Source organism: Stegostoma tigrinum, chromosome 7, assembly GCF_030684315.1.
Source record: "Stegostoma tigrinum isolate sSteTig4 chromosome 7, sSteTig4.hap1, whole genome shotgun sequence".
Lineage (NCBI taxonomy): Eukaryota > Metazoa > Chordata > Chondrichthyes > Orectolobiformes > Stegostomatidae > Stegostoma > Stegostoma tigrinum.
This window is the reverse complement of record NC_081360.1, coordinates 48,771,527-48,784,938: the sequence shown is the minus strand read 5'-3', so window position 1 is coordinate 48,784,938 and position 13,412 is coordinate 48,771,527. Positions and strand designations below refer to the sequence as shown.

Below are 13,412 nucleotides of genomic sequence, written 5' to 3'. Positions count from 1 at the left end.
TTCAACTCTGAATGCATTCACCTAGTTTTCATTATCAACGTTGGAAACATTTGTACCCTTTTTAAATAATGTCATGATTCAGTCTTCTGACTTCTCCCAGAAAAGTTGCATTCCAGTATCAGGTGCAATGCACATGATCAGGTGGCCTCTCAGTTGAAGATTTTGAGGATGAACTCTTTTTAACTTGCCTCTTTCCAAACTCATTCAGATTTGGAAAGTCTCTAAATACATTGTTCACACTGCCATTGGCACAGTACATAAAGCAGAGTACCCAAAGTACTATAAATTCACTCTTCCAAAGATCCAACCAGCATATTTGTTTCCACCCAAAATATATTTAATATAATTCCTCATTTTTAAATGTGCATTTAATGAATAAGCTTGCTATTAATATCCTATTTGAGCTCAATTTTTTGGATCAGGGAAGCATAATGGTTGGTTCTTTGGAAATGGCTTGCATTCAAATCCTGACTCTCATCATTTAATTCATTTAAGTCTAATTTCAAGAAATTTGCAAAATACAGCATTGGAATGCATTCCAAAGATATAGACATGACCATATATTTAGGGTGAGTTAGAGTTGTGGCCTCTGTTAGAGGAAATCCAGGAAGAGATCAGTTTCCATTCAAGTGAGCACCAACTCTGTCATGCCATCCATTCTGCCAGCTTGATGTTGCATACATCCCCTGGAGGCTTTTATGTGGGCTGTCATTACCACATACATTGAAAGGATCTGATAACTTGTAAATGTTTCATATATTGTATGTAAAATTTGAAGCATGCAAATGCTGCTGAAAGGTGAATTAGTAATGTATTACCATCTCGATTTCTTTGTAAAACTAAATTAAGTGTATCTGCCTTAGACTTTAAGCTGTTTCTCTACCCAATCTACACTGATAACGAAGTGAAATAGTTTAGTTTTCATGTAGTCACATGTTGACATCAGAAAAATCGAGCAATTTCTTTATAATAGAAAGGAAATGTTTTTATCTGTTTTAGTACCTGATTCAATATTCAAAGTTTGCTGACTTGACATTTTTCACAGATGATTATGAGGGGGGTAATTCTATAAACTTCTATAATCTTGTATATTTTCTTGTTTAGAAACCTACAGTATCAGTGGCATGGAAAGAAACTGCTAAATAGTTTCTTCTGTCTGGGGGACCATTCCACATGTCAGTTTTTGTTTATAACATTCACCTTGATTGGCCCTACAGTGGCTACACCTGCAAATGTCTGCATTCTCTTTGTCCCGCAGTCATGGTTTTACTCAATGCCATTATGGATAAAGGTTTTCAAATCTTTAATATGCCAGAACAATCCCGCTCTTTGCCTCCATTAAAGAATAACAACCAAAAAGTGAAGATATTCCTTAATTATAGTAATAAGTGTTTGGCATATTTGTCATAGATAATAGTACATGCTTTAGTTAAGATTTTTGAGCCTTCATTCTGTGTATTAGTTTTTATTTTGAAAAATATATCTTGAGTTAGCCTCCCTGGGACAGGAAGGCTCAGTGGGTCCGTGGCTAGCGCCGCTGCCTCACAGCACTAGGAACCTGGGTTTGATTCCAGCCTCGGGTGACTGGGTGGAATTTGCATGTCCTCGCCATGTCTGATTGGCTACTCCCAGTTTCCTCCCATAGTCCAAAGATGTGACGGTCGGGTGGATTGGCCATACTAAATTGCCTAGTGTCCAGAGATGCAGGCTAAGTTTGTTAGACATGGAAAATGCAGGGATAGAGTAGGGGATAAGGTTGGTGTGTACTTGATTGGCCAAATGGCCTGCTTCCACATTGTAGGGATTCTATGAACTGGATTGGGAATACCATCAGCTGTGACACTACTCTTAATTGCTTTCAGTGAGCTCCTCCTGGGAAGTTGTGCTATACACTAGCTTTGGATTGGATTTGCCTCATCCGTATCCCCTACAGATGAATATTTTGACTAAGATTAAACATTAAATATTAAAATATAAACTTTTCATGGGATGTGAGACAACTGACACCTGTGAGACAGAGCCACTGTTGTTGAGGGGGAATTCATCTTCAAAACACTGGGAATTAATTTTGTTAATTTTTTTGAAGCTGTCTTGAGATCCAGGAATGCACCCATTCAAATAAAGAATTAGCTGAAGGAATAATTCAGAAAAAGCTTGATAAATACTAAATCTACAAGATGATAAATTTTGAGTAATTTGTATACAATTGTTTGCAATTTTGCCATATTTCATTTATTTTAAAAAAAATCTGTTTAAAAAGTCCAATTATCTGCCTGCACATTAAACCATTTTTGTGTAGAAAAGCCATATGTACGGCAAACAGTACTGATTTTTCAGAACAAAGTATAAATGAATCCTTTGTGTAGTCACATCTGTTCGGACACAGCCTCTCATGCAAACCTCCCAAATAATGTGTAGAGTGGATGTGAAATGATCTGTGAGACACAACCGTATTGCTTATGGCTAAAGTAAACCCCTAGTGACTCATCTGACAATTGCTGCAAAATGTGTTATACTTGCTGTTGAGTGCTACGACTAGATCAGAAGAGAGAAGACCTGCAGGAAAAGAGGTTGCATGCACTAATCCTCTGAGGATAGTCCGTTTTTTTTTAATTAGTATGAGTCTTGTTCATCCAAAGGGAAACGGGAATTGCTCATTGCACGACTCCAGTGAGACAGCAACCACATGCCTCGAAAGCATTCCAAGGAACAGAGTATGATTTTAAACATTCTTGTGACCTGGAATTATTTGCTGAATTGGACTGATTTTTATTCTACTTATGTAAGAAAATTGTAATTGGTTTTGTTTTCAAATGTTACATCTAAATAGATTTGCTACAACTGAGTTAAAATTTTCATGAGCATTGTTACTGGAATATTTCCTCCTGTCTCATTTTGTCCCATATTCTTACTGTTTGTGTTTTAGACAGAAATATCTGCCTTCGAAAGGTTTTCAGAATCTCTGGTAGTTATCAAAAGTGCAATATTTTTACCATGTTAAGCTTAACGTTTTGAATTAACAATCTTATAAACAAGGCAAGAGATTAAATAGATTGCATTTTATAAACTTTTAAAATGGAACTATAGTGCTTTGTGCACATTTTTGCAATAACTAGTGTAATCTTAAACTGATGTTTGTCAGTTCAAATTGTAAGTATTGATTTGCTAATTGAAAAGAATCAAATGGTAAGTTTTTTTTTGCAGTGAGCTGAATCTTCTAAAGCTGAGCAACAAAGTCTGTGGCGGTTTGGCAAAACAGTGTGACAAGTGCAGTGAAGCCCATTGTGACTTCAAAATCCACTCACTTCATCTTTCATACTTTTCACAAGTAGTACCAAGATTCTCACTAGACAGTGGTGAAATCTCAATTGACAGTTTGTTGCTAAACATGTTGTAAATGTTGCAACTCGTCTCATTAATATTCAAGCTCCCATCTTACCAAAGCCAGCTCGATGTTGGGAAATCTCCACAAGAAAACCAGAGTGAGCACTTTCGACTTGCCGTTTACTCCAAATGATTTACATATTGGAAATTTGGCATCTCTGGGCATACTCTACATGCTCTGTCCATATACACCAATGTCCACAGATATTGGTATTTGACATGTGCCAGCCTCCCTGAATCCTTGAGTCAGATCTCCATCTACTTAGCTGCTGCACCTGCACTTCAGTGCTGTACTCCTGCTACGAGCATTGGAGTGCTGGTGGAAGGACACTGTGCTCTGGGACATGCACCCAGCTCATGAACTGGACTAGCTGCATCACCAGGCTTCTCACTTGCTGTCATTGCACTGATCCTATGTGGATGCTCAAAGAACCCCTGCCTTGTCTTTGTGTGCTTCATACCCTTAGCCAGAGATACCAAGCTCATGAACCTGCTATCATGCCATTGCTGCTCAGTACAGACACAAAGCTGGATTTTGTGCAAGTTGTCAGCAGGCCCCACTGAAGCTAGTGTTTGGTGAGGTGGTCTTGACACAGTTAAGGGCAGCATCTGATACCAGTCCTAGGCTTTGCTCAGGGTGATCAGAATTTGGATCCACTTCTCAGTAGGGGGGCTGGAGCCACTCCTGTTGGTCAGCCTGTCACCCTTTGATTCCTTCTGCCCTGTTAGGGATTTTTTCTCAAGAAACAAGTCAGGCAGCTATTATGGGAGATGAACGTGTGTGCACAGCTCTCGTTGCCGGAGTGAATATGGAGATGTTACAGGTGACAGTGATAGAGCAAACACCTTTGGGAGATGGGTACAGTAGCAGAGACAAGGCAAGTGTGATGCATCAGAGAGGAGGTGTTGCAGTCTCTGAGCAGGGGCGTGGAGGGGGTTGTTAGTGGTGCAAGTACAGCATTGCTGTCTCACAGTGCCAGGGACCCAGGTTCAATTCCAGCCTTGGGTGACTGTCTGTGTGGCGTTTGCTCATTCTCCCTGTGTCTGTGTGGGTTTCCTCCAGGTCTTCCAGTTTCCTCCTAAGGTCCAAAGATGTGCGGGCTTGGTGGATTGGCCATGCTAAATTGCCCATAGTGTTCAGGAGTGTGTAGATTTGGTGGGTTATAGGAGGATGGATCTGGGTGGGATTCTCCAAGGGTCTCTATGGACTTGTTGGGCTGGTTTCCACGCTGTAGGGATTCCATGCCTTCCACACCTTTTTGTACAGTGCTGAGCATTCAGGCAGACCGCTGAGACTGCTCTAACGTGGGTGGCAACCTCTGAGTAGACAGCATGGCCTGGTGTCATAACACCATCTGCTGGTCCTGGGGAAGGAGCTTGTTCAATATCAGCACCACAGCATCCAGCAGGAGACACCCATCCCTTGTCTGGGTCAGATGTCAGGAACTGAAACAGTGCAGGACAGCTCCAGGCTGGCCTGGGTTCATTACAAGCTTTTTTGAAAATGTGGGTGTGAGGGATGCTGATGAATTCTGGGATATCAGCTGAGTGGTGAGCTGTTCCAGGAATGGTGCATGCTAAAGTATGGCAGAACTTGATGTGGGAGAAGCCATAAGGTGGTGGTAGGTTGTTAATGAAGTGAGTTTGATAAGATGTGGTGAGAGAACACACTCTGCCTCACAGCTCCAAACCCTCAAAAACCTGATACAACTCGGACTGAGCCGAAAGAAGCTAAGATTAGCCCATAGTTGCTACCACACAATGAACCACGTCATCTTCGAGAATAGACTTACCTCTTACAGTTGTTTAGAACTCTTGCTCTACTGCACTAAACCGAACAACATTGCAGATCCCAAAAACAGGATGGCAACAGTAACTCTGCCTCTTAACAAGTAATAGGACAGGCAGCTTACAGCCGAGACAACTCCCCGCAACCCTGGTCTTCTCTACGTACAAGGATCCATCTCAAGTGCGCCTTGGCTTTGGCCATGTGCTGCAAACTTTGCCTGGGAACTAGTCAGCCTCCCAGCTTTCCCATCTGTCAAATGGGTAAAGGAATTCTTAAATTGTGGGAATCCATTAGAATTATTAAATATGCAGGATCTGTTCCTTACTGGAATGACTGGGAAACCCAGAACCACCACCATCCTTTTCTCTATAAACTTCATTGCATATCTTTGCAGAAAAATGTCTATTTCCCTACTAACCTGCATAGTTCTTTTGAAATTTAGGCATTATGACCCATTGTTAATATTTTGTGGTTTTTTTAAAATTTCTGTATTCTTCCTTTTAGTCTCCTAGTATCAGCACTTTCTGACTAAATATATATCTCTAAATAATTCAATGAGCATTGCATCTATAGACTTTTTGGAGCAGTCTGTTACATTCTCATAACCTTTTGCGTAAGAGTTGAAATTCTTCCCCTTTGGACACACTCCTTATCCAAATAATTCCTTGGGAGTACAGAATTTAAACATTGCCAAAAAAAGAGCGACATGAGGTCAAAGCTCTTTCTTTTGTTCTCAGACTGAAACACGAGAGCCAATTTTGAAGGATACAACAATTTATACAGCATGGGAAGAATGTACTGATTACTGCATCTCCATGCCATACTGTTAACTGATAAAATCCAGTGACCCAAAGAATTTAAAACATTTGCTGTGTATTCTCTATTCAGATGCTGCCAGACCTGCTGATGTTAACCAGAAATTTCTCTGTTTGTTTGTTTCAGATCTCTAGCATCCGTAGTTCTTTATTTTCTATGTCTGATCATAACTCTTCATCCGTGAAAATAATGTGGAGGGATGGCCAATTCCTGCTGCATCACTATGGTGACAGCCTGACAAATCAGTCTAGTTTTTAAAAAAAACCAAAAGAACTGCGGATGCTGTAAATCAGAAACAAAAATGGAAGTTGCTGGAAAAGCTCAGCAGGTCTGGCAGCATCTGTGGAGGAAAATAAAATCAGGTAATGTTCCAGGTATGGTGACCCTTCCTCAGAAATCAGTCTATTTGCTGGTTGAATTTAATCAATTATGTATGACACTTAACAGCGCCTACTGCATCTTGCATTCAGCCAATCTGTACCCTCTCTCTCTCTTCTCATGCTGTATAAATTGCTTCCCTTCTAAGTCGACTTGCCTACATTTCATCCCTGAGTGCAAACTTAAAAAAAGAAATCACCTGTCATGTTTATTCATTTTTTTTTATTTCCTCTGTTCTGTGTTTCCTATCCTAAAATTACCCTACAATTTTTAAAATTCACTTGTGGGATGTGGGCATTAAATGTCCAGCCAGTAATGTCCATCCCTAGATGTCCTTGAAGAGTTTGTGAGCTGATGTCTTGAACTGCTATAGTCCATTTGGTGCAGGCACATCCACGATGCAACTGGAGAGGAAGCTCCAATATTTTGACCCAGTGACACTGAAGGAATGGAGAGATATTTCCAAGTCAAGATGGTGAGTGGCTTGGAGGGGAGTTTGCAGGTGGTGTTCCAATGTATCTGCTGCCCTTGTCCTTCTAGATGGCAGTGCCACTGGGTTTGGAAAGTACTCATTGGGATTTTTGCTGAATTTCTGCACTTTGGAATTCCAAAACCCCTTGGTGGTTTTTGCTTCTTCTCTTAATTCCGTGGAGTTATAATCCAAGTTTATTCAACGTCACAAACTAACCTGTGCCCTTTAACACAGACAGCATCCTAGTAAATTCTTGCCGAGCTTACTACAAGATCAAAAAGTCCTCTCTAAGACAATGAGCCTAATTTCACCTGAGGTCTGACCATTATTCTGCATAACAGTCCCATAAAATTGTGTGAAAAGTGGAAGAACTTTCTATTATGGAAATGTCCAATATCAATATATTTATTAATCACCTCAGAAAATGAAAGCTTCTCCCAAATAGTCATTTCCATATTGAACAAACATTTTTGTACGTGATGAATGTCAAATGAAACAAGCTTGAGGTATTGTGACTGTACGATGAAGAAAAATGTTTCATTTCATATTTAAGGTACACAAGGATTAATACATCAGCTATTACTCTTGAATGAACATAGTTGGGTTTTGACTGGTGTGTGTGTGTGTAAGTAATTTATATAATTGGGTGTTGGGTGTCACAGTGAAAACTAGCAAAATACGTTCCTTGATTCGAGAAAAGTAGTATCCAGGAAACTACAAACCAATAAACTTGACATCTGTAAAAGGAAAAATGTTGGAATCCATTGATAAGGAGGTAATATTTTGACCCAGTGACACTGAAGGAATAGAGAGATATTTCCAAGTCACGGTGAGTGGCTTGGAAGGGAGTTTGCAGGTGGTGATGTTCCCATGTATCTGCTGCCCTTGTCCTTCTGGATGGAAGTGCCACTGGGTTTGAAAAATATTCATTAAAAGTTTTTGCTGAATTTCTGCACTTTGGAATCTCAAACCCCTTAAGACATCAGGCAGGGACAACATGGTTTTGCAGAAGCAAAGTTGTGTTTGGCTAATTTATTAGCATTTCCAAAGAGGTAATAAACATTGTGGATAAAGGGTGACCTACAGATGTGGTATACTTGGTTTTCCAAAGAATATTTGAAAACGTGCAATGTCAAAGGTTATTGAATAAAAGCTAATAGTGTAGGGGTTACATATTAGCATGTAGGATTGGTTGGCTCCTATGAAACAGCTGCAAATTGGTCATTTTTGGTTTGCAAGATGTCGTGAGTGCTGTGCCACAGGAATCAGAGCTGGGTCCTCAATTATTTATTGTCTATACTAAAGCTTTTAAATAGAACTGATGTGTAGTTAAATTTGACACAAAGATAAAATATTTAGTGAAGAGGGTGTGTGCAGTCTACAAAGGAATATAGGCAGAGTGGGAAAAGCTTTGGCAGGTGGAGTATAATGTGGAAAGTTATGATTGGAAAGCAGTATACGATTTAAATGGAGAAAGATGAAGTGCTCTGGTAAAGAGGGATCTGGGTGTCCTGACATAAGAATCTCAAAGTTTTAGTGTATAGACATTAATAAATGATTAGGGTGGCAAACGGAATGCTGACAGTTACTGAATGAGGAATTTAATACAAAGGTAAGGAAATTTTACTTTGTTTATGTAGGGTATTGGAGAGTCCAAATCTGGAGTACTCTGTACAGTTTTGATCTTGTTTACAGGATACAATCTCCTCAAATGGATACATTTGTATTAGAAATAGGGCAAAGAAGATTCGACTCCCACCCTCCCTCCAAGGGTAACAGCTGGACACGTTGAGCCTGTATCAATTGGCATGTAGATGATTTGAGAGGTCCTCTGGTTCAAATATCAGCTCCTAAAGGGACATGAGCGGATGGATGCTAAGGGTGCTTTCCCTTGTGGGAAAGACCTCAAACAAGGGGCCTAGTTTTAAACTAAGATCTCTCATTTTAGGTAGTTGTATTTTATTAGTCTGGTCATGGTTCCATAAAACTGTCTACCCAAGACACAATAAAGGCAGGGCCATTGAATATTTATAGTCCTGAGTTACAGCTGCAGATGCTGTAAATCAGGAACAAAAACAGAAGTTGCTGGAAAAAGTCCAGCAGGTCTGCCAGCATCTGTAGGAAAAAAAAATCAGTTAACATTTTGGGACAGGACCGTAAATATTAACTGATTTATTTTACTTCAGATGCTGCCAGCCCCACTGAGCTTTTCCAGCAACTTCTGTTAGATAGGTTCTTGATTGAAGGGTATGGAGGGTAGTTAGAAAATTGGAGTTGAATCCACAATGAGATTAGCCCTGATTATTATCAAATGGGGAGCAGCCTTGTGGGGCTGAATGGTCTGCTGCAGCTTCTAAATCATAAATTTTATGTTTTAGTCAATGTCCTTGAGTGATTAAAGAAAAGCAAAAAGTCTTGTTGCTTTATTCATTGGATATTTCTTTTCGCTTGTCTCATTGTTGTAATACACTAGCATACAGATTTGAACTTATTCAGAGACTTGCAGATCATTGTTGTTAATCCATGTATATGCTATGGTAATTAAAGGCAGCGTCATTAGAGAAAGATGTGTTATCTTGTGCCCTCTCGCTATTTTCCCCTTTGTGATTATCAGTGGAACCTTCATTCCAGTCAAATCTGCTGTGATTCACCAAAGCATACATGCAGAGGATTGTTTTGGACATTTTGCTATCATGTGGCTGGGTGGAGCTAAATGAGTTAAGTTGCCTGTGTTTGTATTGTAAGTTCAGTTGGTTAATGGGGGATGCAGGGTTTTTCAAAATTGGATCGTGTCTAATGTGTTACATGTGTCACGCATACAGCTGAAGGGACTTTCTTGCACATGTACTGATCAATTTGAATTTAGGATTTTATGGGTTCTTGTTGGCTTAACGAAAAGCTTTATTTCTGTGTATCTTGACTGCCAAAAATATTAAACTCAAAACCCATTATCCAATTAAATTGGTGATTTTTGGACAGAACTTGCTCAGTACTATGAGGAAGTAAAGTGTAAGTGAAAGAGTTTTACTTTCTTTCTTCTAGTGATTATATTGTCAAATGAATATTATGTACTTTTTTAAACAGAATTAGAACTAATGCCTTAAATTATGCAGCCTGTACTTTGAAATGTAATGGAATACTCATTTGAATTTCTTTAATAAACAGTACCTGCAGGTTTGGAACAAGTTTTTAAGACTAAGATTAGCAAAGTAGAAACCTGTGTAGTTCTAGAATCTTTGATGTACATGATCCAGTTATTGCCATTGTCTGCAAATCATAATCAATGTGAAATTTTGTGTATTAATCTGGTTGTTGTCTATTGAAATAATATCTTGAGATATTAATAATCCCCTGCAGGATTGAACTGTCTTAGCCTAAATTCTGTAGTGGTAACGAATATGAAACTAATAACATCACAAAATTGTTATTTCTCTGAAATGAAAACCTCGAGTGCACACAAGTAGTTGTAGAAATCCACTGGTGATACAGTGCTTCCCTTGCATTGTCACCAACTAAAAATGACTGAACTGACAAGCATGTGTTTACATTTTGTAGTGTTAACTAGATTTTAACAGCATATTAAGTTCATAGTTATTGCTGAATATTTGTTATAATTAATAATTGTTATAATTTGAATTTGTTGTAATTAAATTCCATTTTAAATGATTTTTGATAGTGTTCTACCATTTAATTTGCATGTGAATTCTAATTGTTTTTTAATCTTGGTTAATTGTTGATTTAAACGTGAAAACTTGCCTCCTATTTGCTGTCTGTAAATACTTGAGTATGATTGCCTCTTTTTTGTTGATAGCATTGCTGTTGGATGCTCAGAGATTCCTGTTATATGATGTCAGATTCAAATGGACACAAAGGAGTAAACCCCAAAATTGCTAGGTCTTTAGCAGCTCTCTTTCAGATTCCATCACTTTGCTCTTGACTACAAAATTCAAGCTTTGGCTTTTTGACTGGATCAATTTTTTAGTTCCATACATAATTTTTATTTCAAGTTGGGAGATAATCGACAAATGATGGAACATCAAATTTTCGTTATGGGAAATATTATCCTTTGTCAAAGGGTTTCTGTTGCATTTTCAAAAGGTATTAGTGGTTAATTTGATGTTATACTGTGGGATTTTGAGTACACATCTTGGAAAGAGTTTTGTGATTTTTTTTGAGTTGAAGTGCCCTGATTGAACAAGTATGAACTTGATGTTTACTGCAACAAAGAATTGTTAATTTATGTAAACATTTGAGTTTCTTTTTGATAAGAACTACTGTTGAGATGAAATTCATGACAGTTTTTACACAAATTTCTAGAAATACACATTGGATGAAAAATTGACATTATTTGTTGGCCTTTTTTTGGATTGTGGTGAATGCTGTTAGAACTCTAAATTGGCATTTACAGCATGCACATTGTCTCTTGGACTTAATTATGCCAGATGCAGTGTTTGTTTGGTAAAGCTACTGGTGTGTCTGCAGTGAACAGCAATTGGAGTTATGCAGAGCAGGGAGAACATGATGCCATTGAGTGAGCAATGTTGATTTGATACTAGTGAAGCCACCCTGGAGATTATTATTCTTGCTAAAGCACTCTCTCTTGCTCACAGCTGAATATTATCTGCTCAGCATCCTCCATGATGCAGCATATACTGCACATGCCCAACTATTTGAAGAGCTCACAGACATTATCACATGAATCACTGGCTAACTTTCTCCTGGATGGCACTTTTGCAAATATTTAATGCTTTCTGCAGCTGTTTGAGACTTCAGATCTACAGGGAGCATCATGGCAGGTACTAAAAACACTTTCTTTGCATTTCCAAGGATTTTGCACAAACAAGTTTGTTCTGAGGATGTGTTCAGTACAGCCATTTCCCTTTTAAATACAGTGTGATTGGGTAATATGATGAGTTTTTGCAGAGCAATACAAGGTTGCTGCCTGTGATGCACAGTTCCATGTTTGTGCAGCATCCACACGGTGAAATGCTCAGAGTAACCTGGAGGGAGCCCTGTTGTAATCAAGAATGTGTCGAGGTTTTGCACTTGTCAACTGCATGCACTACCACCTCTCCACAAAGAGACCACTCTTTGAGTGGTCTCTTCATGGAGAGAAGGAAGTTCTTTTAGACTACTGCTTCCTGCTTGGATATCTCTGAACAGAGTGCAATATCAGTAATACAATCCTAGCGACAGTCTCCTACCTTGCTTTGCCTCAGGTTATTGGCTATCTTAGCATCCACTTGACCTCCAAAAGGCACGATTTAAAACCATGGTGAAATGAACAATTCAAATACATTTGTAAATGCAGTCATGTCATATTGTACAATGTAAACAAATCATCCAGCTCCTTTCTTTCCTGTCAGTCCTCCCCTGCTGTAGTGCTCCAGTGCAGTATTACCCAACACGGTCAGGTGAGAATTCATTGACTTCAATTCAGGAAATTTCTTCACATGATCATGAGCATGACCTTGAACAGCTTTGGGCCAAAATGGCCTGGCTTTGAACTACAATGTCTCAACATGACAATAACAGTCTGGGTCAGCTGGATGATGTGAAAGGCATTTGAGGTTGCTTATGTGCAACTTGTAAACCAGAAATGTGTACAGTTGGTCAGATTTGGGATATCAGAAGGAATGAGATACTAATTACCATCACCAACTCCATCATTGTTCTGATTTGATGCATTTACTTGTTTTCTAGCTGTTAACCCACTTAATATATACCATGAAGACTAGGTTTGCGTTGGGTCTGTCTTTAATTTTATTTACGACAGTAACTATTCATGTGGCCACAATATTCACAGACAGACACATGTAGTCTTGGTTCTGCGCTTGCTGATCTGTTCACTACCTACGTATTGCTGACCTACTACACTGAAATCATTCACCCAAACATCAATTGTTATGTCATGTAACTGCCTTTGAAGATAGGGGCCTATCTGGTCTGGAATCAATACACATTGCAACACTAATTATGGTGAGAATCATCTCCATGTGGAGTAGGATATGCCTAGTGGGTCAGCCCCTGTCTGGTAAGCTGCCACTGCCTTCTGTTGAGAAAACCTCATCCTGCAGGAGAGGAGAAAGTGGGTCATGCAATATAATGTTCAGTGTTTTCACCAACTACGCGTGAAAGCTCTGAAGTGGGCATGAGGCTTACAGCATTGTAAAAGTCAGACGAAATCAGATGTTTCTTGTTCTTTCTGATGCATAGTCATTTGTAAGTAAGAATTAACTTTAACAAGAAACTTTCTCCTCTTCACCTGAAAATCCAAAGGTATTTCAGCTTCTCAGCTCTTGTTACCTTGGGTCTCTGGTGCAATTTCAGTACTTACTTTTTACAGTTTCCTCAATTGCACAAAAGTTTTTTGGATCTTGCAGTCCACAAATCTGCCTTTTTCTGTGGCAAATTTAACAGCTGCACCACCCATTTTTTCTTAAAAAAAAAGAGCTTGCTTCCCTTTGTCGTGATTTGATGACAAGATCTTCTTTACAGTTTTGGCTGATTCTTCACCTCTTTAACCCCAAGTGTTAATTTGTTCTCCCCTGCTCTTTTCGCTCTTTGGGGTGT

General features: G+C 39.1%; 1 protein-coding gene across 6 annotated transcripts in view; it reads left to right on the top strand.

Moving 5' to 3' along the window:
- rapgef4a (Rap guanine nucleotide exchange factor 4a) overlaps nt 1-13,412 on the top strand; it is a 264,085-nt gene that overhangs the window by 119,073 nt on the left and 131,600 nt on the right. The window contains exon 1 of one of the 6 annotated variants that reach the window (XM_048535125.2): nt 2,559-2,714. The exons of 4 other annotated variants lie outside the window; for them this stretch is intronic. In XM_048535125.2, coding sequence (XP_048391082.1) covers nt 2,619-2,714 — 96 coding nt within the window. In that variant the 5' untranslated portion in view covers nt 2,559-2,618. Of the gene's footprint in view, nt 1-2,558; nt 2,783-13,412 lie in introns of those variants that run through there. One more of the 6 variants, XM_048535126.2, reaches the window with a different exon arrangement.